This window comes from Tachyglossus aculeatus, chromosome X1 (genome assembly GCF_015852505.1).
Source record: "Tachyglossus aculeatus isolate mTacAcu1 chromosome X1, mTacAcu1.pri, whole genome shotgun sequence".
NCBI lineage: Eukaryota > Metazoa > Chordata > Mammalia > Monotremata > Tachyglossidae > Tachyglossus > Tachyglossus aculeatus.
The window spans coordinates 38,805,699-38,833,511 of record NC_052101.1 but is presented as its reverse complement, the minus strand read 5'-3'; the positions used below and the strand labels follow the sequence as shown (position 1 = coordinate 38,833,511).

The 27,813-nt window shown below is 48.7% G+C and overlaps 2 protein-coding genes across 2 annotated transcripts in view; one reads left to right on the top strand and one right to left on the bottom strand.

The window, feature by feature from the left end:
• The window catches only part of STK10 (serine/threonine kinase 10), an 83,501-nt gene extending 74,553 nt beyond the window's left edge, over nucleotides 1-8,948 (bottom strand). The window contains 4 exon segments of the mRNA XM_038771689.1: nucleotides 85-173; nucleotides 1,729-1,812; nucleotides 5,130-5,154; nucleotides 8,624-8,948. Coding sequence (XP_038627617.1) covers nucleotides 85-173; nucleotides 1,729-1,812; nucleotides 5,130-5,154; nucleotides 8,624-8,948 — 523 coding nt within the window.
• Nucleotides 8,949-11,250: 2,302 nt separating this feature from the next.
• EFCAB9 (EF-hand calcium binding domain 9) lies at nucleotides 11,251-18,868 on the top strand. The gene is made up of 4 exons (XM_038740565.1): nucleotides 11,251-11,404; nucleotides 14,089-14,237; nucleotides 14,847-15,023; nucleotides 18,572-18,868. Exons 1-4 carry the CDS (start codon nucleotides 11,269-11,271, stop codon nucleotides 18,785-18,787), a joined length of 678 nt encoding a protein of 225 aa, XP_038596493.1. The 5' UTR covers nucleotides 11,251-11,268; the 3' UTR covers nucleotides 18,788-18,868.
• Nucleotides 18,869-27,813: the final 8,945 nt, after the last annotated feature.

The window sequence follows — 27,813 nt, the reverse complement described above, 5'->3', positions numbered from 1 at the left end:
CAGATTGGTGCTCGGGCATTGGCCAAGCCCCCTGGAGCCAACCAGGCCAGGTGGAGCAGAGGGTAGAAGGACAGGGAAGGGCACGGGACTCCAGCTGGGGTCTCCACGATTGCTCCGGCCACTCCCCGACCGCTGAGGCCACCGCTCCCGGACCCTCCGGGATGAGCAGAGATCTGACGCAGCAGAGCGAGAGCAAAAACTGGTCCGGGTCTCAGAAAACGGCGATTCAGACCAGATTGCCATTCCCTGACTCAATCCAGCAACTGCTCTCCCTCTCCTCAGCTGGAAGTGTCTTCCCTGTGGATCTAGATTTTGCCCCCCTCTGTAGGCAACAAGAGTGCTCCCTTTTCTTCTTTTATGGTATTTGTAAGCACTATGTGCCAGGCACTGTTCTAAGCGATGGGGTAGATCAGGCTGGACACAGTTCATGTCCCACATGGGGTTCAGTCTTACTCCCCATTTTACAGATGAGGTAAACGACGCACAGAGAAGTGAAATGACCTGCCCAAGTCACACAGCAGCCAAGTGGTGGAGAACTTAGAACCCAGGTCCTTCTGACTTTTAAGCCTGTGCTCTCTCCTCTAGGCCACACTGCTTCTCCCTCCTGACCACGACTGCCTCTCTCCAGGATGCTTTAGCTATAATCCCCCTCCCAAGAGTAGACAGGGCAGCTGGACTTCAGTAACAAAATTATCCCCATCCTTCATTCCTTCCAACTTTCAAGCCTGTGCTCTCTCCTCTAGGCCACACTGCTTCTCCCTCCAAGACTTTCTCTCTCCAGGATGCTTTGGCTATAATCCCCCTCCCAAGAGTAGACGGGGCAGCTGGACTTCAGTAACAAAATTATCCCCATCCTTCATCACTTCTCACTACTGAGGGAAGCAGGGCGAGAAGAGGGAACAAAGGAAAGGTAAATAGGTGGAACAGGAAAGCAGATAGGATACACACAGTGAGTGAGCCTCAGGCGGTCGCAGGACTACAGGAGATGTGGGTAGGAGTGAGTTGGGTTGGAAACGAGCAATTGGAGATAAGGAATCCTAAAGTCCTGCGTATATCCAAGCTTACTTTGCTGCCCTGGACACACACTCAGAGGAATTCTAATCTTCCCCGTGCCAAGCCAGGAAATCATGGCATCATTCCGCAAAGCTCCTCGAGTCCCTGTAGGATCAGAATCCAAATCTAAAACCACCTCTCTCTCCCTAACAACAGGCCACTCTGTTCTGGTCTCGGCTTGGCTTTCAGACAACCGGAACCGCCCGGCAAGTGGATCCAGAGAGAGATGAGAGGAAGAATTTCCACAAGCATGGATCCACACCGCACTTGATTTTTCCCCTACAAACTCAGCACGCCGGGAAAACAGGCTCAAGTCTTCCAGTGGAAAAAAAGTCAGCTCTTCTCCACCCTGCTGAAACGCCGAAGACTTTGCTTAAAGATTAGCCAGATGCTTCAGAGCATCTCGGCTTTTAACAAAACTCCTACTGTTGAACACTGGCGACCCAACAATGTCTAGAATTAAAGACCTCTTTCTCAGAGAGAAAAAAGTCTTGGCAAGGCAATGCGATGGAGATTTTTCAAGGAGCATGGAAGGAAGGGAAAAGCGAGGAGCATCTAGGTAGGCTGAAAGATAAATGAAAAACACATTCTTCAGTGCATTTGCCATCTTAAAGAAGAGATTACAAGCCACGCCCTGCTGTTGGATGGGAAGAAAAAGCTATTGGATACCACTACCTAACCAGAGATTTTTTATTCTTGTGAACTTGTTTTTCACCATAAAAGACCATCTTGATCTTGCCAGTGGAGTTGGGGTCATACCTACTGGGAAAGAGTGGAAGGGCCTGGCCCCAAAATTAGATGTGCTCAAACCGACCACAGCCAAGGAGTGTGGCCAAGTAGAAAAAAAATCCAGGACTGGAAGGTAAAACACCCGAGTTCTAGTCCCACCTCTCCCACTTGCCAGCTACGTGGCCCGGGACAAGTCATTCAACTGCTCTGTGCCTCAGTTTCTTCTTCAGTAAAATGACGGTTAAAGACCTGTTTGCCCTCCTTCTTAGACTGGGTGTGAGCCCAGGTGGATGGGACAGGCGCTGTATCCAATCTGATGATCTTGCACCCGCTCTACAGTGCTTGGAACAAAATAAATGCTTAATAAGCACCATTATTATTACTGGTGGACTTGTCTAAAAGCAATATAGAGCCACCAATAGGGGTCTTCTAGAGGTCTTAGATGGTGAGCCTTAAGACTGGAAATAACAAAAGTCTCAACAAGCTGGATTCATTTAGCCCCTTTCTTCCAAAGACCTCAAATGCTCTCCTAACTGTTCTTTCATTTTCTCTTCACACCGTCTGAGGGAGGACAAGATAAGGCTTTATCCCCATTGAACAGATGGGAAAACTGAGGTTCAGGGTTCCCCAGCAGGTAGCAGTAGTACTAGAATTTACTGAGTGCCCACTGGGCACAAGGCACTGTACTAAGGCCTGGGAACAAATAAAGTAACAATCCCTCCCCATAAGTAACTGGCAGGTAAAGCCAAGGCCACTGAAGCGCAGAGCATGTTGCCTCTCTGGGTCAGACTACTAAAAATAGGGGGGTGGAGGCAAGGAAATAACCATCAGTTCATTGTGGGCAGTGAACGTGTCTGCTAATCCTGTTGTAACCTCCCCAGCGCTTAGAACAGTGGTTTGCATATAGTAGGCGCTTAACATATACCATCATTATTATTGTACTGCGCTCTCCCAAGCTCTTAATATAGTGCCCTGTAAATAGTAAGTGCTCAATTAATACGATTGATTGATAACTGCGAAAAGTCTACATCTGTGAGCTTAACCTTTCTTCTACAAAAACACCCATCAGGTAACCAGACCAAAAAAAAAACAGGTTATTGGATACGGCGCCCAGTGAAGCCTTGTGAAAAACGGCTTCACCCAGAATCATCAAATTTTCTTCTCCCCCAGAGGCGTAAGCCCAGGAAACCGAGGAAAATAAGCCATCTTTCCTGATTTGACTAAGACTTTTGATTAGCTACCCCAACACGCTTACCCAGAAATGGGACTGTGAGATTGAGCCCATTCTCCTCTAGACTGTACACCCATCCTCTAGACTGCGAGCTCGTTGTGGGCAGGGAATGTGTCTGTTTATTGTGATATTGTCTTCTCCCAAGCACTTAGTACGGTGCTCTGCACACCGTAAGCGCTCAATAAATACGATTGAATGAATTTTCCTCTCTGGAAGGGTGTCTGGCTGGACAGGGCAGGAGCTGGCCACCATTAACCCTCAGAGGCCTGGCCCTAATTTTCTGGCCCAGCCCAGTAGGGCACAGCAGCTGGCAAAGCTTCCCCATCATGGGCAAAGGGGTTTTAGCAGTAGGGCTGGCAGAATATGGAGCCATTAGAATATGTGACTCTCCTTTCTCCACTTCGCACCCCACCCCCATTCACCCTGCTACTTGCCAGGGGAAACCCATAAAGAAGAGGGGGAAAAAAATGAGCTCATTAAAGAGCTGATACACAAACCCGGATGAAGACAGGCCAACGGTGCTGGGCTTACTTAACCAGGAGAAGAGAAGGCTGGAGGAAAATATAAGGAAGCATCATGGACTAGTGGATAGAGGACAGGCCTGGGAATCTTCTGATTCAGGCTCTGGGTTCTAATCCCGGCTCCTCCATTTGTCTGCTGTGTGACCTTGGGTTAGTGGACTTCTCTGTGCCTCAGTTATCATCTGTAAAATGGGGATTAAAACCGTGAGGCCCGTGGGAAACACGGATTTTGTCCAACCTGATTATCTTGTACCTAACCCGGTGTTTAGTACAGTGCCTGGCACAGAATAAATGTTCAAATTCAATAAAAAAGAAAGAAGTTTTCAGATCTTCTAAGGAGCCTTATGTAAGTGTTAAGTGAGCTGCTGAGCTCTCTCCAAAGCTGAAATCATTTTGAAAGGCAGTGAGAGTTGTAAGGCAAACTTGCTAGCTACATGGGTTGCAGGACACTGACACAGGCGCAACAGGGCAGAGAGAATGTTCTTGGGAAACCATTAGGAAAGGATAGTCTCTCTGTGTGTCTCTCTGTGAAATGGGTTGCAAGTGGTCCCACCAGAGGCAGGGAGATAGATGGCTGAAGCATAGCGGTCTTTAGAAATTGCCTTCCGAGATCAGTGTGTTCCTAACGGTAGTATGTTTCATACTTGTGCTTGTAGCGGTAATAATAATAATGGTATTTGTTAAGCGCTTACTATGTGCCAAGCACTGCTCTAAGCGCTGGGGGGGATACAAGGTAATCAGGTTGTCCCACGTGGGTCTCACAGTCTTAATCCCCATTTTACAGATGAGGGAATTGAGGCTTATCCGCAAACTTCTCTGGATTTACTGACCTCTTTCTTTTATTATTAATAATAATAATAATAATAATGGCATTTATTAAGCGCTTACTATGTGCAAAGCACTGTTCTAAGTGCTGGGGACGTTACAAGGTGATCATGTTGTCCCACAGGGGGCTCACAGTCTTAATCCCCATTTTACAGATGAGGAAACTGAGGCACACAGAGAAGTTAAGTGACTTGCCCAAAGTCACACAGCTGACAAGAGGCAGAGCCGGGATTTGAACCCCTGACCTCTGACTCCAAAGCCTGTGCTCTTTCCACTGAGCCACGCTACTTCCCTTTAATGCCTTTCTTACAACCCCCTTCCATTTGGAAGGGCTTTCTTGTTCATGAAATATTCTGCACAATCTTCTCCCTAAACCTGGAAATTGTGCGAGCCAAAAATATTAATACAGCTGAAGAGGATCTAGATAAATTAATGCGTAAGTGGTCCATAATGGGTTAACAGAGGGGCAAGATTAGATCATTCTTCATTTAGATGATTGTCAAGGAGGGTACCTATCACCCAGTTCTTCTAAGCATCCTGTTGCCAAGGCAGAATCCTGGACCGATGAAGCCAGTCTGGACGAGTTATGCCAGTTCTTACGTTCTTAACTTCCACGTTCCACAGTGGCTACATATCACTCGACTCCCTGCATCAATCATATTTATTTATTTCACTGGATTTGAGCGATAGGCTTTGAAGCTTTTCAAAAACAAAGTTCTGAAACGCCGTTTAACTTCCTCACTCTCCAAGTGAAACTTGACCAAACTCACCGTTGAGCTGCTACAACGGGGGGAGCTGAAATGGGGCAACCAAAAGCAAGCAGATCAAAGAAGCGTTTTCAAATCTTAGTTCATTCAATCGTATGTATTGAGCGCTTACTGTGTGCAGAGCACTGTACTAAGCGCTTGGGAAGTACAAGTTTGCAACATATAGAGATGGTCCCTACCTAACAGCGTGGTCTCAGTTCATCCGACAACACAGTTCATAGCTGTGATAAAACTAAGACAGACAGATCAACACAGTAAACGGCAAGCAAGAGCAGCTTTTTTCTAGTAGACTGCGAACTCGTTGTGAGCAGGGAACTCAGTTACCAACTCTGTTATACTGTTCTATCCCAAGCATTTAGTACAGTGCTCTGCGCACACTAAGCACTTAATAAATACTACTGATTGAGTAGACGTTTCAAGAAGATCTTGAGCCAAAGAGACAAAAGTGACGAAAGTGTAAACTCGTTAAGGGCAGGGAACATGTCTGTTAATTCTTTTGCATTGTACTCTTTCAAGAACTTAGTACAGTGCTTTGCGCATAGTAAGCGTTCAATAAATACCACTGATTGATGGACAGCAAGTAGCATTCAAAATGATACACACACTATTGGTGGTTAACTTCACTATCTGCGGGGTCAACTTCAAGGATGAAGCACTCTACCTTCAGTTCAAGTCCCTTGGCTAGTTCATTAATAATAATAATGCTTCTTATTAAGCGCTTACTATGCGCCAAGCGCTGTTTTAAGCACTGGTGTAGATACAAGTGAATCAGGCTGGACACAGTCCTTGTCCCACATGGGGCTCATACTCTCAAACCCCATTTTACAGAGGAGATAACTGAGGCCCAGAAAAGTTAAGTGACTTGCCCAAGGTCCCACACCAGATAAGGGGTGGAACCAGGATTAGAACCCATGTACTCTTGATTTCCAGGCATGTACTCTTAGTACAGTGCTCTGCACACAGAAAGCGCTCAATAAATACGATTGAATGAATGTGCTCTATACACTACGTCCTGCCGAGCCTCCATCAAAGTGGGGTAACTTGTTGCTTTAAGTAACTGTCCAGTCTTTCACATAAATGTCGACTTACTATTAAAGAACGCTCTGCCTTACAAGTGTTGATTTAGTTCTTCCTTCTGGATCTATCAGCTGCAATCCCCATCATTACTGGAGGACTCTGGGGTAAAAGACAGGGGCCCAAAGACCGCTGGAGTGTGCGTTTTGTAAAAAGCTTAAAAGCCCTGAGCTGCAGGATCATCATCATCATCAATTATATTTATTGAGCGCTTACTATGTGCACAGCACTGTACTAAGCGCTTGGGAAGTACAAATTGGCAACATATAGAGACAGTCCCTACCCAACAGTGGGCTCACAGTCTAAAAGGATCTTTCTGACTCCTTCCCAAATCCAGCTCCCAAGCGGGCCTGTTCCAGCAGACCCCAACTCCAAAAGTTCCAGCCAGAGTCCTCCCAGACGAGAGAGGAAAGAAGGGATGTGACGGCTCAGTTTTGCAGGACAGAGCCCGCTTCCTGAAGGCGCCTCTGATCAGGCGGGAACCAGCAAGAGGGAGGGAGGGCTGGAGGGCGCCTTGGCCCTGAGCAGAGTCTTGGATGACATTTCCTCCGCCCACACAACACGAGGCAGCCTAAACTGGGCCTTCAAAACCCAGTGCCCAAGGCCAGCGGGCGGGGTCCCTCAAGGCTCCCTGAGGATAGCCCTGCCCCATCCTCCCCATAGGACTGTGTCCTTGGGGGCTGCGGGCATGGACTGCATGGGGCAGTTTGGGGGCTCCAAGCCTGGGCACATACCCCTTCCCCTGAAAAGGGGCTGCAGCCAATCAAGCAGCTCTGCAATAGCCCATGGCCTGAATTCTGCTCACTCACTGATACCCCTTCCCCTGAAAAGGGGCTGCAGCCAATCAAGCAGCTCTGCGATTGCCCCTGGCCCGGATTCCGCTCACCCACTGTTACCCCTTCCCCCATAAGGGGGATGAAGCCAATCAAGCAGCTCTGCAATCACCCCTGGCCCAGATTCTGCAATTGCCCCTAGCCTGAATTCTGCTCACCCACTGTTATCCCTTTCCCTATACGGGGGCTGCAGCCAAAGAGCTCTGCAAGTCCCCCTAACCTGAATTCTGCTCACCCACTGTTACCCCTGTCCCTATAAGGGGGCTGCAGCCAATCAAGCAGCTCTGTAATTGCCCCCGGCCCAGATTCCGCTCACTCACTGTTACCCCTTCCCCTATGAGGGGGCTGCAGCAAATCAACCAGCTCTGCGACTGCCCCAGCCTGAATTCTGCTCACCCACTGTTACCAGTCAAGTAAGCAGCTCTGCAACTGCCCCTAGCCTGAATTCTGCTCACCCACTGTTACCAGCAAGCAAGCAGCTCTGCAACTGCCCCTAGCCTGAATTCTGCTCACCCACTGTTACCCCTTCCCCTCTAAGGGGTCTGCAGCCAAACAAGCAGCTCTGCAACTGCCCCAGCCTGAATTCTGCTCACCCACTGTTACCAGTCAAGTAAGCAGCTCTGCAACTGCCCCTAGCCCGAATTCTGCTCACCCACTATTACCAGTCAAGCAAGCAGCTCTAGCGACTGCCCCTAGCCTGAATTCTGCTCACCCACTGATACCAGTCAAGCAAGCAGCTCTGCAACTGCCCCTATCCTGAATTCTGCTCACCCACTATTACCAGTCAAGCAAGCAGCTCTGCGACTGCCCTTAGCCTGAATTCTGCTCACCCACTGTTACCAGTCAAGCACCCACTGTTACCCCTTCCCCTCTAAGGGGTCTGCAGCCAAACGAGCACCTCTGCGACTGCCCCTAGCCTGAATTCTGCTCACCCACTATTACCAGTCAAGCCAGCAGCTCTGCAACTGCCCCTAGCCTGAATTCTGCTCACCCACTATTACCAGTCAAGCAAGCAGCTCTGCGACTGCCCTTAGCCTTAATTCTGCTCACCCACTGTTACCAGTCAAACACCCACTGTTACCCCTTCCCCTCTAAGGGGTCTGCAGCCAAACGAGCAGCTTTGCGACTGCCCCTAGCCTGAATTCTGCTCACCCACTGTTACCAGTCAAGCAAGCAGCTCTGCAACTGCCCCTGGCCTGAATTCTGCTCACCCACTATTACCAGTCAAGCAAGCAGCTCTGCGACTACTCCTAGCCTGAATTCTGCTCACCCACTGATACCAGTCAAGCACCCAGTTACCCCTTCCCCTCTAAGGGGTCTGCAGCCAAACGAGCAGCTCTGCAATTGCCCCTAGCCTGAATTCTGTTCACCCACTGTTACCACTCAAGCAAGCAGGTCTGCAACTGCCCCTAGTCTGAATTCTGCTCCCCCACTGATACCAGTCAAGCACCCACTATTACCCCTTCCCCTCTCAGGGGTCTGCAGCCAAACGAGCAGCCCTGCAACTGCCCCTAGCCTGAATTCTGCTCCCCCACTGTTACCACTCAAGTAAGCGGCTCTTCAAGTGTCCAGTCAAGCACCCACTGTTACCCCTTCCCCCCTCAGGGATCTGCAGCCAAACGAGCAGCTCTGCAACAGCCCCGGATTGGGCTTTGCCAGGTTTTCCCGATGGAAATAACCCTGCCACTGTCCCCGGTGCCCTCGGGGCATCCTCTCTGGTGCTGCCGGTCCTTTTGGGGGGGCAAGGGACCCCGCTCACCTTGTAGACCTTCCCGAAGGCGCCGTCTCCCAGCTCGCCCAGGATCTCCCACACCTCGTTGGGATCGAGGTCCCTGCGGACGTGCTCGTATTCCCGGGATTTTCTCTTCTCGAAGGTGGAAAGCCGCAGGATGCGGCGGAAATTGGCGAAGGCCATGGCCGGCCACCCGAGCAGGGAACTGCTACTACTGCTACTGCTGCTGCTGCTGCTGCTGCGCTGCGCTGCGCTCCGGCACGTGCTCGCGCGCGCCCCCGCCCGGGGGATCCCGGCACCTGCCGCGAGCGCCCCGCGCCCTCTCATTGGCTGCGGCCGCCCTCCGCCCGCCGCCCGCGCCCTCCCATTGGCCCCGCCCTCCGCCGCGCGGCATCCTGGGGGTTGTAGTTTTCATCCCCCACCTTTTGATCATTCATTCATCCGACCGTAGTTATTGAGCGCTTACTGTGTGCGGAGCACTGTACTAAGCGCTTGGGAAGTACAAGTTGGCAACATATGGAGACGGTCCCTACCCAGCAGTGGGCTCGCAGTCTAAAAGGGGGAGACAGAGAACAAAACCAAACATACTGACAAAATAAAATAAATACTAACAAAATAAAATAAATGCAGAACACTGGACTAAGCGCTTGGGAAGTACAAGTTGGCAACATAGAGAGACGGTCCCTACCCAGCAGTGGGCTCACAGTCTAAAAGGGGGAGACAGAGAACAAAACCAAACATACTGACAAAATAAAATAAATACTAACAAAATAAAATAAATGCAGAACACTGGACTAAGCGCTTGGGAAGTACAAGTTGGCAACATGGAGAGACGGTCCCTACCCAACAGCGGGCTCGCAGTCTGGAAGATCGTATTTATTGAGCGCTTACCGTGTGCGGAGCACTGGACTAAGCGCTTGGGAAGTCCAAGTTGGCAACAGATGGAGACGGGCCCTACCCAACGGCGGGCTCACAGTCTAGAAGGGGGAGACGGACAAAAAAACAAAACATATTAACAAAATAAAATAAATAGAATATGTACAAGTAAAATAAATAGAGTGATGATGACATTTATTAAGCGCTTACTGTGTGCAAAGCACTGTTCTAAGCGCTGGGGAGGATACAAGGTGATCAGGTTGTCCCACGGGGGGCTCACAATCCCAATCCCCATTTTACAGATGAGGTCACTGAGGCCCAGAGAAGTGAAGTGACTTACCCAAAGTCACCCAGCTGACAAGTGGTGGAGCCAGGATTTGAACCTATGACCTCTGACTCCAAAGCCCGGGCTCTTTCCACTGAGCCACGCTGCTTATAAATACGTACAAATAATGATAATAGTGATGATGGCATTTGTTAAGCGCTTACTATGTGCAAAGCACTGCTCTAAGCGCTGGGGGGATACAATGGGATCAAGTTGTCCCACGTGGGGCTCATTTTACAGTTGAGGTAACTGAGGCTCAGAGAAGTGAAGTGACTTGCCCAGGGTCACACAGCAGACATGTGGCGGAGCTGGGATTCGAACCCATGACCTCTGACTCCAAATCAATCAATCAATCGTATTTATTGAGCGCTTACTGTGTGCAGAGCACTGGACTAAGTGCTTGGGAAGTACAAGTTGGCAACATATAGAGACGGTCCCTACCCAACAGTGGGCTCACAGTCTAGAAGGGGGAGACAGAGAACAAAACAAAACACTTTAACAAAATAAAGTAAATAGAATATGTACAAGTAAAATAAATAAATAGAGTAACAAATAAGTACAAATAATAATAATAATAATAATGGCATTTCTTGAGTGCTTACTATGTGCAAAGCACTGTTCTAAGCACTGGGGGGACACAGTGGGATCAAGTTGTCCCACGTGGGGCTCACAGTCTTAATCCTCATTTTCCAGATGAGGTAACTGAGGCTCAGAGAAGTTCACTGACTTGCCCAAGGTCACACAGCAGACATGTGGCGGAGCCGGGATTCGAACCCATGACCTCTGACTCCAAATCAATCAATCATATTTATTGAGCGCTTACTGTGTGCAGAACACTGGACTAAGCGCTTGGGAAGTCCAAGTTGGCAACTTATAGAGACGGTCCCTAGCCAACAGCGGGCTCACAGTCTAGAAGGGGGAGACGGAGAACGAAACAAAACATATTAACAAAATAAAATAGAGTAGATATGTACAAGTAACATAAATAAATAAATAAATAAATAGAGTAATAAATCTGTACAAACATATATACAGGTGCTGTGGGGAGGGGAAGGAGATGGGGAGGGGGAGAGGAAGGAGGGGGCTGAGTGTGGGAAGGCCTCCTGGAGGAGGTGAGCTCTCAGCAGGGCCTTGAAGGGAGGAAGAGAGCGAGCTTGGCGCCTGGGCAGAGGGAGGGCATTCCAGGCCCGGGGGATGACGTGGGCTGGGGGTCGACGGCTTCCAGTTCCAAGAGGGAATGCTGGCTTGGGAAGTCCACTGTTGCCTAAACTCTAGGGGCAAACAGAATCCTTCGGCGCCAGGATGAAGCTGAAGAATGGGTCATTTCTGTGGTACCTCTATCTAGATAAGATATACTGCCTGCTTTCAGTGAGAAATGTCAAAATGCTGGTGGATTACTTCCATCTGCTGGATGTTCACCACAGAAACGCCCTTAATGGTGAGTTCCTTTTGCAGCGTTGCACGGATAATCAATCAATCGATCGTATTTATTGAGCGCTTACTGTGTGCAGAGCACTGGACTAAGCGCTTGGGAAGTACAGGTTGGCAACATCTAGAGACGGTCCCTACCCAACAGTGGGCTCACAGTCTAAAAGGGGGAGACAGAGAACAAAACCAAACATACTAACAAAATAAAATAAATAATATTCATTTATGTTAACCTGTGTCTCCCCCTCTAGACTGGGAGCTCATGGTGGGCAGGGATTGTGTCTACCGGGTCGGCCTCGGGCAAGTCACTTTACTTCTCTGAGAAGCAGCGTGGCTCAGTGGAAAGAGCCCAGGCTTTGGAGTCAGAGGTCATGGGTTCAAACCCCGGCACCGCCAATTGTCAGCTGGGTGACTTTGGGCAAGTCCCTTAACTTCTCTGTGCCTCAGTTCCCTCATCTGTAAAATGGGGATTAAGACTGTGAGCTCCCTGTGGGACAACCTGATCACCTTATAACCTCCCCAGCACTTAGAACAGTTTTTTGCACAGAGTAAGCGCTTAATAAATGTCATCATCATTATTATTATTCTCTGTGCTTCAGTCACCTCATCCTTAAAATGGGGATTGAGACCATGAGCTCCAAGGACTGTGCCCAGCCCGATTCATTCATTCATTCAATCATATTTATTGAGCACTTACTGTGTGCAGAGCACTGTACTAAGCGCTTGGGAAGTACAAATTGGCAACATCTAGAGATGGTCCCTACCCAACAGTGGGCTGACAGTCTAAAAGGGGGAGACAGAGAACAAAATCAAACATACTAACAAAATAAAATAAATAATATTTATTTATGTTAACCTGTGTCTCCCCCTCTAGACTGGGAGCTCATGGTGGGCAGGGATTGTGTCTACCGGGTCGGCCTCGGGCAAGTCACTTCCCTTCTCTGAGAAGCAGCGTGGCTCAGTGGAAAGAGCCCGGGCTTTGGAGTCAGAGGTCATGGGTTCAAACCCCAGCACCGCCAATTGTCAGCTGGGTGACTTTGGGCAAGTCCCTTAACTTCTCTGTGCCTCAGTTCCCTCATCTGTAAAACGGGGATTAAGACTGTGAGCCCCCCATGGGACAACCTGATCACCTTATAACCTCCCCAGCGCTTAGAACAGTGCTTTGCACATAGTAAGCACTTAATAAATGCCATCATTATTATTATTATTATTCTCTGTGCTTCAGTCACCTCGTCCTTAAAATGGGGATTAAGACCATGAGCTCCAAGGACTGTGCCCAACCCGATTCATTCATTCAATCGTATTTATTGAGCGCTTACTGTGTGCAGAGCACTGTACTAAGCGCTTGGGAAGTACAAGTAGGCAACATATAGAGACGGTCCCTACCCAACAGGGGGCTCACAGTCTTTCCCAGAGTTTAATATAGTGCCTGGCACACAGTAAGCGCTTAACAAATACCATAAAAAATGAAAAAAAGAGAGTGGGCTGATATGGAAGGACTGGCACTTCATCAGCACCAGTGGCAGTGTGCCTGGTGGTTAGAGCAGCTGCTCTGGAGAATTTTTGTCTCCAGTCATCGCCATCCCAGCCCTCCCCATCTCCTGGGCAAATCTTCAGAATGGCAGCCATGCAGCTGGAAGGAGTGAGAGTAGCTGCCCTTCGGCTAATTTTCAATTCAATTCAATCGTATTTATTGAGCGCTTACTGTGTGCAGAGCACTGTACTATGCGCTAGAGCCTGGCCAGAACCACGGCCCCATTCCCAATACCATCTCTGAAGCCTGACACGGCCAAGTGGGAGACGGAAATGTCTGAACCGCATCCCTTCCGTCGGGATCTTGGAGGACTTGGGGAGCAGGTTTTCTGAGGCTGATGCCCAATGGAGAATAGTGTTTTGCATTCTGCTAACACTGACTTCTCTATATTGCTTCTATTCGCTGAGCTCTTAGTGGTGCTGTCTACATGTTTGGTTTTGTTGTCTGTCTCGCGCTTCTAGACTGTGAGCCCGGTGTTGGGTAGGGACCGTCTCTATATGTTGCCGACTTGTACTTCCCAAGTGCTTAGTACAGTGTTCTGCACACGGTAAGCGCTCAATAAATACGATTGAATGAATGAATGATGCATTGTCCCCATGGACTTTCTTTTGAAAGCTCCTCACTCCCTCGCAAAACCCTAAAGGAGCCTAGGTTAGATGTTGGGGTGGAGCATTTTGAAAGCCCGGTGATATGGGCCCTTAGGGATGTCCTAGAAGGGAAAAGGGCAGAACAGCCCATCTGAATCATTTGGATTCACTGACCAGAAGCAGTGAGACCAAGGGTGAAGAGGACGGAGTGAGTGACTCTAATTCTCGGGTCCAATTCAGCCTAATTCTTGGGGGTTCCGAGAGAGACTTTACGAAGCACTGCCCAGTACATAAGTGGAGCTTGGAGCCCATCATGGAGACAGAGTTTTTAATTCTCCAAGGGAAACAGGTGTGTTCCAAGGAATAGATTATGGGTGTATTCATGAGCTACCCACCCACTCTAGACTGTAAACTCGTTATGGGCAGGGAATGTGTCTACTAATTCTCTTGTACTGTACTCTCTCAAACACTTAGTACAGTGCTCTGCAAACAGTGAGTACTCAATAAATACCATTAATTGATTGATTCCCAAGCTTCGTGGACTTACGTCGATGAATTGTCCTCCATTCCCAGACATACTCTTCTACCACTTTCTCCGCCATGTGACTAATCTGAGGAAGAGGCAGATAATGCTAGTATTTGACCTGCTGGACTGGGATGCCACCGGGGAGATTGGTTTTGAAGAGTTCTACATGCTCGCGTGCATCTTGCTGTCTCACGAGGTGAGCCTCTCCCCAGACCAATGGGGGCACTGATCAGGGATTCTCCTTTTTTATTTTTTAATTGTACTTGTTAAGTGCTTACTATGTGCCAGGCACTGTATTAGGCACCGGGGTAGATACAAGCTAATCACTGTCTATGTCCCACCTGTGGCTCGCAGTCTTTTTCCCCATTTTTCAGACACAAAACTGGGATTAGAATCCAGGTCCTCCTGACTCCTGTTTCCTTGCAGAGATCACACCCCCCATCCCACCTTATCTAGGCCCAGAGCCCTAGATCTGGAGCAGATTTTAAAGTGACATGAGTGCATTTTCTAACTAGTGACAGAAGGGAGGAAACCTCAAACATTTTCTCATTTGAATATCTTTTGGGTGATGATGACTGTAGACGAGAGAAAGAGCCAGAGGTGAATGGAAGTTAGGGGAGAAGGGGAGTTGGGGGGGTCAGTGGGGGCTCAAATGGAGGGGTACATGGCTAGCCCTCAGATTGCAGGGCCCGCTGATGACTAGTGCAAGCAGAAAGGGGCCACCTGTCACGAGACGGAGGGATGGCGAATTGTCATCCCAGGTGGACGGGTGGCCGGATGACCTCTTCGTCTCTGCTCCCAACAGAACCACCTAGAAAAGCAGTTCATCTATCGCCATTCTCGGCCCGTGTTTGAATTGCTGGACATGAACGGAGAACTGAAGATTGGCTCGGCACAGTTCCACGCGTTCCGCTTCCTCTTTAACATCAAGAAGCAGGAGCTCAAGGAGATCTTTCACGACTTCGACATCACAGGGGATGAGGTCAGCTGAGGTCTCGGAGGAAGCGTTGTTTCTTCTCCTCAAATAATAATAATAATGATGGTATTTGTTAAGCGCTTACTATGTGCAGAGCACTGTTCTAAGTACTGGGGAGGTTACAAGCGACCAGGTTGTCCCTCGGGGGGCTCACAGTTTTAATCCCCATTTTACAGATAACAGAGGCACAGAGAAGTTAAGTGACTTGCCCAAAGTCACACAGCTGACAAGTGCCTCAAAGCAAGAGGCAAACAAGGCAAGGAGGAACGGGGGTGGTGAGGGTGAGGCAGTTCTGTGACCCAGAATAGCTAGAAGAGCCCCATTTCCTAGTCCCTGAGGATAGCCGGGACAAACCCAAGGGATCACATCCATTTAGAGCCAAGCCCCCTCAAGCAGCCTTTCCTGGAGGCTGAGGACCACCGAGATTCGGAATAACCAACTCTCCAGGGAATGAAGTTTTCTGTTCATTCCATTTAATTCTCTTGGTTGGCCCCGGTTCCAAGTGTTCCCGTGTCCCCAAGTCCCCGGAAGGGTTTTGTTTCATCTGAAAGAGGTGGGGGGTTTTCTCGGCCAAGACCGGGGCCTGTTTTCCCGAGTCACGGGGCTAGAACCTGCTCTCCTGAGCTGAGGGGCCAAGGCCTACCCTCCCAAGATAAAGAGGGGCCAGGATCTGCCCTCCTGAGCTGAGAGAGGTCAGAACCTGCCCTCCCAAGTTGAGGAGGGGCCAAGGCCTGCCATTCCGAGCTGAAGGGACGGGACCTTCCCTTCCGAGCTGAGGGGTAGGGACTTGCCCTCCTGAGCCGAGGAGCCCGGACCAGCTGAGGGCCTGGGGCCTGCTCTCCCGAAATGAGAGGCCAGGGACCAGCTCTCCCAGGCTGTAGAGCTGGGCTGGAAAGAGGTCCTTTGGCAGTCTGGCCTGGCTTGGTTTCAGACTTTGATTATCCCACCAGTTTTCCACTCCCCCTCCCCAACCCGAGCACCCCTCGTCACTAACTGTGGTCCCCACGGCTGCCTGGGGAATGGGAATGGGGAGGCTGGGAGTTGGGAAAAGACTTAGCTCTCGTTTCTCTCTGTGATTTCTTCAGGACCACCCCCTCATTGAGGTGGGGAAGGGGGCAGAAAGAGGGCTAGTTCTGGGATGAGGATGTAGAAACGGGCCTTGCCTATTGCATCAAGGCAGGGCTTTCATCCTCGAGTTCATCAGACACTAGTATTCATTGAACCCTTGGGAGAGTACAATGGAGTTAGTAGACACAATTCCCACTGTTAAGTTGCTTACAGTCTAGCAAATTCCATTATGTACATGAGGTATGTTAGAACTCCACAGTTCTGCCTTACTGAGCTGCTCATTCCTCAGAACAGCAGCATCACAGCCCACGAGAAGAGGAACTCTTTCTTTTTCTTCTTCTTCTTAATAGTATTTAAGAAAATGGCTCACTATGTGCCAGGTACTGTTAATAATAATAATAATAATTTATGGTATTTGTTAAGCACTTACTATGTACCAGGCATTCTACTAAGTGCTGGGGTGGGTATAAGCAAATCGGGATGGACACAGCCCCTGTCCCACGTGGGGCTCACAGTCTCATATCCCCATTTTACAGACGAGGTCACTGAGGCCCAGAGAAATGAAGTGACTTGGCCAAGGTCACAGCAGACAAGTGGTAGAGCAGCAATTAGAACCCATAACCTTCTAAGACTGTAAGCCCGGAGTGGGCAGGGATTGCTCCTCTTTATTGCTGAATTCTACTTTCTAAGTGCTTAGCACAGTGCTCTGCACACAGCAAGCGCTCCATAAATACGATTGAATGAATGAATGAATGAATGAATGACTCTCAGGCCCATGCTCTATCCACTGCACCACGCTGCTTCTCCTCTAACAGTTTATAATAATAATAATAATAATGGCATTTGTTAAGCACTTACTTTGTGCAAAGCACTGTTCTAAGCACTGGGAAGGATACAAGGTGATCAGGTTGTCCCATGGGGGGCTCACAGTCTTAATCCCCATTTTACAGATGAGGTAACTGAGGCCCAGAGAAGTGAAGTGACTTCAAAGTCACAAAGTCACACAGCTGACAATTGGCAGAGCTGGGTTTTGAACCCATGACCTCTGGCTCCCAAGCCCGTACTCTTTCCACTGAGCCACGCTGCTTCATTCATTCATTCAATCGTATTTATTGAGCACTTACTGTGTGCAGAACACTGTACTAAGCGCTGGGAAGTACAAGCTGGCAACATATAGAGACGGTCCCTACCCCACAGCGGGCTCACAGTCTAGAAGCTTCTAGCGCTGTTCTAAGTGCTAAGGTAGAACAAGGCAATTAGGTCCCACAAGGGGCTGACTGTCTTAATCCTCATTTTACGGATGAGATAGCTGAGGCACTGCGGTAACTGAGCAGTTAAGAGACTTGCTCAATGTCACACAGCAGACGAGTGGCGGAGGCGGAATTAGAACCCAGGTCTTTCTGATTCCCGGGCCCATGTTTTTACCAAGGCCAGGCTGCTTCTCAACTTCTGTTGCCACTGCTGGTTGATGTCTCTGCCGGTAGCCCAGCAAGAAGGTGTGCTACCAGTAACGATAATGGTGGTGTTTGTTAAGCACTTACTGTGTGTCAAGTACTGTACTAAGAGAGCTAGGGTGGATATAATATGAACCGATCAAACACAGTCTAATCTGCAGAAGCAGTATGGTCTCGTGGATGACTGTGTGACCTAGGGTGAGTCATTTAGAGAAGCAGCATGGCTCGGTGGAAAGAGCACAGGCTTTGGAGTCAGAGGTCATGGGTTCAAATCCTGACTCCGCCAACTGTCAGCTGTGTGACTTTGGGCAAGTCACTTAACTTCTCTGTGTGCCTCAGTTACCTCATCTGTAAAATGGGGATTAAGACTGCAAGCCCCCCGTGGGACAACCTGATCACCTTGTAACATCCCCAGTGCTTAGAACAGTGCTTTGCACATAGTAAGCACTTAATAAATGCCATTATTATTATTATTATTAACTCCTCTGTGCCTCAGTTAACTCACGTATAAAATGGGGATTAAGGTTGTGAGTCCCATGTGGGACAGGGATCGTGTCCAACCTAATTAGCTTTTATCGACCCCAGCGCTTAGTACAGTGCCTGGCACACAGTAAGTTCTTAAAAAATACCACTAAAAAACCCCCAACATAAAACAGCCTGTATTTCACATGGGACTTACAGTCTAAGAAGCGCTTAGTCCAGTGCTCTGCACACAGTAAGCGCTCAATAAATACGAATGAATGAATGAATGAAGAAGGAAGGAGAACAGGCATTTGGTTTTATTTTACAGACGAGGCAACTGAGCCACAGAGAAGTTAAGTGACTTGTCTAAAGTCACACAGCAGGCGAGTGACAGAGCCAGGATTTGAACCCATGACCTCTGACTCCAAAGCCCGGGCTCTTACATATGGGAAACTCGTCTTTATGAGCTGAGCCCAGTGTGGCTCAAGGGAGGTTTCAGTGAGGACTGAGTGGCTGGGAGATTATTCGGTTCTTCTGAAATGAGGGCTGTTTTTCTATCCCCACCACCAGCGCCTGAACTACAAGGAGTTCAAGCTTTTCACGATCTTCAGTATGGACAAACACCAGGAGAAACAGAGAGAGGAGAGACGCAAACGTATGCTGTCACTGGAGGGCAGATCCAGGAAATCGGGAGCATCTGGAATAGAGAAAGTGATCCTGAAAGCGCCTTTCAGAACGTCACAAATTAACCCGCTTGCCAGAAGCCAATCCTCTTTTGTTCTTTGAGGGAAAGTCGTTCAGGAAATGGTTTCGTTGACTGCATTTGGAAATTTGCGATACATAAAGCTGAGACCTTGAAGTTCACAACCTTCACGTGTCAGCCACTTGTGAGTCGGAGGGCATTTGGGCACCCGGCTTTAGAAGGGGGTGAGCAAGAGGAGAGAGGGGCTCAAGAGGGGATGAAAACTTATACTGTCCATTTTTCATTGTGCAAATAGTCCGATTTCAACCCTTCTCCAAGAAATCGGTAGGCTCAGTCCTGTAAGTCTTTAAGGGGGTGGGAGGGAGGGTCTAGAAGAAGAGGGGTCCCACTAGTTCAGTCTGGAGGCCACGTGAGAATCAATCGATTAATGGCATTTTCCGAGCGTTTACCGTGTGCAGAACATGGGAGAGTTCAACTGAATTAGCAGACGTGCTCCCTTGGCCATATTGAGCTTACAGTTTAGATCCTTTCCCAAAGCACTTTGTACTCTCCTGAGCACTTTGTACTCTCCCGAGCACTTAGTATAGTGCTCTGCACATAGTAAGTGCTCGATATGATTAATCCTTACCTTCTCAGGTCCCAGAATGCCCTACTAAGTGACTTCCAGGAGCAGATTCCCTTAGGATGGCTTTTCTAGACAGGTTGAGGGTGACAACCAAGGAATTGTCTGGCAGCCCTGGGTCCCATCAACCCCAGGCCACCCATCTCTCCTATCCGCAGGCCGAGGACGTGCCCGTCCTGAACGGCCCAAACCCGGAGAATGCTCCACAGGGCAACCAGGCGATTGATTACATCAGGAGCCGATGGGAAAGCCATTGGGGGAACACAATTGTCTTGAAGGAAAGGGCAGGGCCAATTTGGGCAGAGACTCAGGAGCTAATGGGTGAGCTGTAGGCGAATTCCAGTGCCTAGAGGGAAAGGGCAGGGTCAGTCCAAGGCACAGTCACCGAATCAGAGCACTCTGGAATGGAATGATCAGCGGGGGAGAGAGCAGCAAGGAAACCTGACTTCTTCCCCTATCAATCAATCACATTTACTCAGTACTTACTCTGTGCAGAGCACTGTGCTAAGCGCTTGGGAGAGTACAATACAGGCTCATTTCCTGCCCACAATAAGCTTACCGTCTAGAGGGTATAATTTTTGTATTTATTTATTTATTTATTTCTATTAATGTCTGTCTCCCCCTTTAGACTGTGAGCTCCGTTGTGGGCAGGAATGTGTCTGTTCATTGTTATATTGTATGTACTCTCCCAAGCACTTAGTACAGTGCTTTGCACACAGGAAGTGCTCAATGAATATAATTAATTGAAGAGGGGGAGACAGACATTAATAGAAATAAATTGCAGATATGGTCATAAGACCGTGGGGCTGGGAGTGGGGACGAATAAAGGGAGTGAGTCAGGGCAAGGCAGAAGGGCATGGAAGAAACGGAAAAGAGGGCTTAGGGAAGGCCCGTCGGAGATCAATCAATCGTATTTATTGAGCGCTTACTGTGTGCAGAGCACTGTACTGAAGGAGATGTGCCTTCATTAAGGCTTTGAAGACTGGGAGAGGAATTGTTGTTCAGCTATCGCTCAGGTAGGGTGAGGCAGGACGTAGGTGAGAGGTCGGGGGTGAGATAGATGAGATCGAGGTGCAGTAAGTTGGTTGGCATTAGAGGAGCAGTGTCTGGGCTCGGTTGTAGTAGGAGAATAGTGAGGTGAGGTAGGATGGGGCAAGGTGATTGTGTGCTTTAAAGCCAATGTTGAGGAGTTTTTGTTTGATGTGGAGGAGGATGGGCAACCACTGGCACTTCTTGAGGAGTGGGGATACATGGCCTGAACTTTTTTGTAGGAAAACGATCCTGGCAGCAAAGTATGGACTGTAGTGAGGAGAGACGGGAGGCTGGGGGGGTCAGCAAGAAGGCTGATACAGTAATCAAGGTGGGATAGGATAAGTGCTTGGATTAACACAGTAGCAGTTTAGATGGAGAGGAAAGGATGGATTTTAGCAATGTTAGGATTTAGTGCTAGATGGAATATGTGGGTTGAATGAAAGAGAGGAGTCAAGGAGTCAAGGATAATAAGGATAAGGAATCAAGGAAAGTGGGGGAAGGACAGGATTTGGGTGGGAAGACAAGTTCTCTTTTTGACATGTTGTTTGAAGTGACAGCAAGACATCCAAGTACACATGTCCTGAAGGCAGGAGGAGATGAGAGTCTACAGAGAGGGAGGGAGATCAGGGCTGGATGAGATTTGACCGTATAGACGTTGTAGTTGAAGCCATAATAATAATAATAATAAAAATAATAATAATAATAATGACGGCATTTGTTAAGTGCTTACTATGTGCAAAGCACTGCTCTAAGCACTGGGGGGATACAAGATGATCAGGTTGTCCCAGGTGGGGCTCAGTCTTAATCCCCATTTTACAGATGAGGTAACTGAGGCTCAGAGTAGTTAAGTGACTTGCCCAAGGTCACACAGCAGACATGTGGCAGAGTCGGGATTAGAACCCATGACCTCTGACTCCCAAGCCTGTGCTCTTCCTGCTGAGCCAGTTTGCTTCTCATAGCCACAGTGCGTCTCATAAAAAAAAAAAATGTGACTGAATGAGTTTTCCAAGGGAGTGGGTGTAGATGGAGAATAGAAGAGGACCTGGAACTGAACCTTGAGGGGGTGAGGCAGAGGAGGAGCCCACGAAAGAGACTGAGACTGAGCAGCTAGTGACATAGGAGGAAAACCAAGCGAGGACGGAGTCAGTGAAGCCGAGGTTGGATAACATTTCCAGGAGAAGGGGGTGGTCGACAGTGTCGAAGGCAGCTGAGACATCGAGAAGGATTAGGGTGGGATAGAGACCGCTGGATTGGGCAGGAAAGAGATCATTTGTGACCTTTGAGAGGGAGGATTCTGTGAAATGAAGGCCAGATTGGAGGGGGTCAAGGAGAGAATTTGGAGGAGGACTCAGGCAGAAACTCCTCACCCTCGCCTTCAAGGCTGTCCATCCCCTGGCCCCCTCCTACCTCACCTCCCTTCTCTCCTTCTCCAGCCCAGCCCGCACCCTCCGCTCCTCTGCCGCTAATCTCCTCACCGTGCCTCGTTCTCGCCTGTCCCGCCATAGACCCCCGGCCCATGTCCTCCCCCTGGCCCGGAATGCCCTCCCTCCGCACATCGGCCAAGCTAGCTCTCTTGCTCCCTTCAAGGCCCTACTGAGAGCTCACCTCCTCCAGGAGGCCTTCCCACACTGAGCCCCCTCCTTCCTCTCCCCCTCCTCCCCCTCTGCATCCCCCCCGCCTTACCTCCTTCCCTTCCCCACAGCACCTGTATATATGTTTGTACATACTTATTACTCTATTTATTTTACTTGTACATATCTATTCTATTTATTTTATTTTGTTAATATGTTTGGTTTTGTTCTCTGTTTCCCCCTTCTAGACTGTGAGCCCACTGTTGGGTAGGGACCGTCTCCATATGTTGCCAACTTGTACTTCCCAAGTGCTTAGGACAGTGCTCTGCACACAGTAAGCGCTCAATAAATACGATTGGTTGATTGATTGACTGATTGACTTGTGACAGCGGGTGAAGTCGCTGTTGTGGTCAACATCCTCCTGCTCCTTCTTGATTCACTTCAGAACAGTCCAGTGTTTAAAACTGTCCTGTACAATGGCATCGTATGCAGGCAGGGAGTTGTTGCCAGGACTTTGGGATCTCTGGGCTTCTTGCTGGGAGAACCCAGGGTCCCTGTGGGCTACCACCAAATGGCAGCAGGTAGCCATGCTGGCTTCCTGACTCCAACCCTCAGGGACAATCACTGAGGGAAGGAGACTTTTCTCAGAGGGCTGACATGGCCTCTGCAGCCCCACATCAATCAATCAATCAATCAATTGAATGTATTTATCAAGCGCTTACTGTGTGCAGAGCACTGTACTACTACTTCTAGAGAAGCAGCGTGGCTCAGTGGAAAGAGCTCGTGACCTGTCAGAGGTCATGGGTTTAAATCCTGGCTCCGCCACTTGTCAGCAGTGTGACTTTGGGCAAGTAACTTTATATATAATGGCATTTATTAGGCACTTACTATGTACAAAGCACTGTTCTAAGTGCTGGGGAGGTTACAAGGTTGTCCCCACAGGGGGCTCACAGTCTTAATCCCCATTTTCCAGATGAGGCAACTGAGGCCCAGAGAAGTTAAGTGACTTGCCCAAAGTCGCACAGCTAATTGGCGGAGCCGGGATTTGAACCCTTCACTTCTCTGGGCCTCAGTTCCCTCATCTGTAAAATGGGGATTAAGACTGTGAGCCCCCCGTGGGACAACCTGATCACCTTGTATCCCCCCAGTGCTTAGAACAGTACAGTGCTAAGTGCTTAGTACAGTGCTCTGCACCCAGTAAGTGCTCAATAAACACGATTGAATGAATGAATGAACAGTGCTTTGCACATAGTAAGTGCTTAACAAATACCATTATTATTATTATTATTACTAAGCGCTTGGGAAAGTACAATATAGTGGAGTTGCTAGACACGTATCCTGCCCCCAATGTCAGGCTATAGTCTGGAGGAGCTTACAAATCCTGGAAGCCTTGGGGGAGAAGATTTGCCTGCTTCTCCTTTCTCCGGACTAGGGACAACCTACTCAGAAAGAGAAGGCAGCTGTCAATCAATCAATCGTATTTATTGAGCGCTTACTGTGTGCAGAGCACTGTACTAAGAGCTTCGGAAGTACAAGTTGGCAACATATAGAGACAGTCCCTACCCAACAGTGGGCTCACAGTCTAGAAGGGGGAGACAAACAAAATCAAACATATTAACAAAATAAAATAAATAGAATAGATATATAAAATAAATAGAATAGAACCCCCACCCTCTCTGCCCCCCTATGTCCCAGGAACCCCTGAGCCCCTGGTCTTCAACATCTGACTCAAACATTGAGACAGGGATTGATTATCTTTGCTTCCGGCTAGTGGGTAAGCTAGTTTCTAGACTGTGAGCCCGTTGTTGGGTAGGGACCGTCTCTATCTGATAATAATAATAATAGGCATTTATTAAGCACTTACTATGTGCAAAGCACTGTTCTAAGCACTGGGGAGGTTACAAGGTGATCAGGTTGTCCCACGGGGGGCTCACAGTCAATCCCCATTTTACAGATGAGGTCACTGAGGCCCAGAGAAGTGACTTGCCCAAAGTCACACAGCTGACAACTGGCGGAGCCGAGATTTGAACCCGTGACCACTGACTGAGTTGTCTGATCAATGACCATCTGATGCTGATTTGTACTTTCCAAGCCCGTAGTCCAGTGCTCCGCACACAGAAAGCGCTCAACAAATACGATTGAATGAATGAATGGTTATGGACACAGAACGTGTCCGCTAATTCTGTTGTAGTATAGTCTCCCGGCTGCTTAGTCCAGTGCTCTGCACATAGTAAGCATTTAATAAATACCTTTTATTGATTGATCGATCCCTATTACAACCCAGCCCGCACTTGGCTCCTCCAATGCCAGCCTATTCGCTGTTCCTCGGTCTTGTCTATCTCGCCTCCAGTAGTTCCCTCTCGTCCTGCCTCTGGCCTGGAACACTCTTCCTCCTCCTCCTGACAGATGATCATCCTCCCCACCTTCACAAGTCTTATTAAAAGTGCATCTCCTCCAAGAGGCCTTCCCTGATGAAGCCTTCATTTCCTCTTCTCCCACTCAATCATATTTATTGAATGCTTACTCTGTGCAGAGCACTGTACTAAGCGCTTGGGAAGTACAAGTTGGCAACATACAGAGACAGTCCCTACCCAACAGTGGGCTAATTCTGCACTGTCTTACACTTGGTTTTGCGCCTTTTATTCACCCCTCCTTCAGCCCCGCAGCATTTACGTACACATCCATAGTTGATTTAATCTGTCTCCCTCTCTAGAGTGTAAGCTCATTGTGTGCAGGGAATGTGTCTACCAACCTTGTTGTAGTATGCTCTCCCAAGTGCTTAGTACAGTGTTCTACACACAGTAAGCACTCAGTAAATATGATTTGGAGAGCCAGGCCTGGGAATTGCTCACCTGAGGCATTTTTTTAATGGCATTTATAAGCACTTACTGTGTGCCAGGCACTGTACTAAATGCTGGGGTGGATAAAAGCTAATCTGGTTGGACACAGCCCATGTCCCCCATAGGGCTCACAGTCTTAATCCCCATTTTACAGACAAGGAAGCTGAGGCACAGAGAATTTAAGTGACCTGCCCAAGATCCCACAGCAGTCAAGAGCGGAGCCAGGATTAGAACACAGGTTCTTCTGACTCTCAGGCCAAGGCTCTATTCACTAGGCCATGCTGCTTTTCCACTGATAATAATAATAAAAACGTTGGTATTTGTTAAGCGCTTACTATGTGCCAAGCACTGTTCTAAGCGCTGGGGTAGATACAAGGTGATCCGGTTGTCCCACGTGGGGCTCACAGTCTTCATCCCTATTTTACAGATGAGGAAACTGAGGCCCAGAGGAGTGAAGTGACTTGCCCAAGGTCACACAGCTGACAAGTGGCAGAGCCGGGATTAGAACCCATGACCTCTGATTTACATTGATGTTCTGGATCGGGGACTTGAATAGTTGTTTTTGTTGGGGGGGGGGGGGACTAGGGGGAATTTGGTGAAACTATTGGAACGGAAGACCAGATCCACAGTAATTTGGAAAATCATTTGGATCCAGTGGGAAAACACTGTGAAAAACATGACCTAGTGGAAAGAGCAAGGGCCTAAGCATCAGAGGACCTGGGTTCTAATCCCAGCTTGCTGCGTGACCTAGAGCAAGTCACTTCACTTCTCTGCTTCAGAGCAGTTTCCTCTGTAAAATGGGGATTGGGGACCTGTTCCCCACGTGAGACAGGGACTGTGTCTGACCTGAATTACTTAAAAATTATTTTATTTGTATTAAAGTCTGTCTGCCCCTCTAGAATGTAAGCTCATTATGGGAAGGGAACATGTCTAATTCTGCTGTACAGTGCACTGCCATGGTAAGCACTCAATAAATACCACTGTTTTATTGAATATAACAAATGCCATCATTATTATTATTATTATTATTATTATTATCTTGTATATACCACCTTGCTTGACACTTAGAAAGTGCTCGGGAGAGCTACATTGAGGAATTAGGTGTTATTCCTCTCCCTCTCCCTTCCTTCTAGGCTTCCTCCTCTAAGAATGGGAGGATTCTTGGTGGTTGATTCCTTTGAGGAGACAGTGAAGGGGTGCATTGAGTTGGGGAGGGGGGAACAGGAGAGGAAGAGAAGGCAGAAAAAGGGTAAGCATGAGAAAAGGGGTAAGCATGACTTGGTTCAGGATGCTTCTGGTTCCCAGTGGAGGACAGGGGGCGGGGAAAGGTGGTCCAGGAGAGTGGGTAGTGGAGCATTTTGATGCAGTTCCAGGCACTGTCTGGGTTGGGGAAATCAGACCCTACCTCATCCCCCTACGCAGAATTGAGGGAAGAACAATTTCTAGCTCTCACTTACCCATCACAAGAACAAAAATGACCAAAAGTGATTCCTTCTTAGAGGCCATTTCAGCTCACCGTTCTGATCAGTTGGCTCATGATGCAGGAGGGTGGTCTAGGACGTGGCCCCGAAGGGGAGAATCTTGGGGCCCAGCCTGACTCCCACGCGTGCCAGGCAATGAAATTGTACCTTAAACAAATCGTGGGTGCTGGGCCAAACGTCAGCCGGAACTTGCGGTCACGAACAGGGCAACCAGTTACTCACGGCCTCCTCCATTCATGGCAAATTTTGCTTTGGAAAAATAAACTTGGCACACTTTGATTTCCATTCTTTTTCCTGGTTGCCTGAGGAAGGAAGGGATTAAAACCGGGTAACAGATGGAGCTGACTCGGCTCCCCGATCCTTACTGGGAAATCCTGGTAGGACACTGGGAAGCAGTGGGAAGTCAGCTGTGTGACTTTGGGCAAGTCACTTCACTTCTCTGGGCCTCAGTTCCCTCATCTGTAAAATGAGGATTAAGACTGTGAGACCCCTGTGGGACAACCTGATCACCTTGTAACCTCCCTTGCGCTTAGAACAGTGCTTTGCACATAGTAAGCGCTTAATAATCAATCAATCGTATTTATTGAGCGCTGTGTGCAGAGCACTGTACTAAGCGCTTGGGAAGTACAAGTTGGCAACATATAGAGACAGTCCCTACCCAACAGTGGGCTCACAGTCTAGAAGGGGGAGACAGAGAAATGCCAACAACAACAAAAAAGCAGTGAATAAAGCATGGGACTGACTGGGAGTCAAAAGGACTGGGTTCTAGTCTCGGCTCCACTTGCCTGCTGTGTGACCCTGGGCAAGTCACTTTAACTTCTTTGGGCCTCAGTTACGTCACCTGGAAAATGGGGATTAAGACTGGGAGCGCTATATAGGACAGGGACTGTGTCTAACCTGATTAATTTGTATCTACCCCATCGCTTAGTATAGTGCCTGGCACATAGTAAGCACTTAACAGATACCATTAAAACAAACAAGGGGTTCTCCCCTTAGCATTGCAATGGATCCCGGCCCTTGGTTCTGCTCTCCTCCTCCCTCCTTCACTCGACCAGCAGCTAAAGGGAAATGTAGCGGCGAGGTGACCGAGGAACAGAACCCATTTCAAGGAGTGGAGAGGCCAAATTGGCCCTGGCTGGACTGAAGGATTGAGGGAAGAACCACTGCCACCAGGTTACACTCATTCTCTACCTCAAGGCTCCTTGGAGAAATAGCTAATTCACTTACACAGGCCCGAGGCCAAGGAATCTGTATTAATATCAATAGCACGGCCTGGGTGGGTAATTGGAGGGAGCAGTGGGAGAAGAGCACTGATAATATGCCAGGGTATGTTTGATGGGGTGGGTAAGCTTATATAGTGGTGGTGATGGAGATGAGTGGGCAGAAGAGGATGGCAATTTGGCCATTCTGGCCCTACATTATACTCCAAATGAAACTTTACCCCTCTCTGAGACAAAAACAGGGCAGGCTCATCTGAGCAGTCCCTTACCTGGGGTGAATGGAAATGAAGGGGAAAGTTTAACTCTCAAATATTTTAGAGAAAAATGCCCAGCCCAGAGCCAA

Coding starts and splice junctions, on each gene's coding strand:
- EFCAB9 (XM_038740565.1), top strand. CDS start 11,269: ATGAAGCTGAAGAATGGGTCATTTCTGTGGTACCTCTATCTAGATAAG. Junction 14,238..14,846: donor GCATCTTGCTGTCTCACGAG/GTGAGCCTCTCC, acceptor TGCTCCCAACAG/AACCACCTAGAAAAGCAGTT. Junction 15,024..18,571: donor TCGACATCACAGGGGATGAG/GTCAGCTGAGGT, acceptor CCCCACCACCAG/CGCCTGAACTACAAGGAGTT.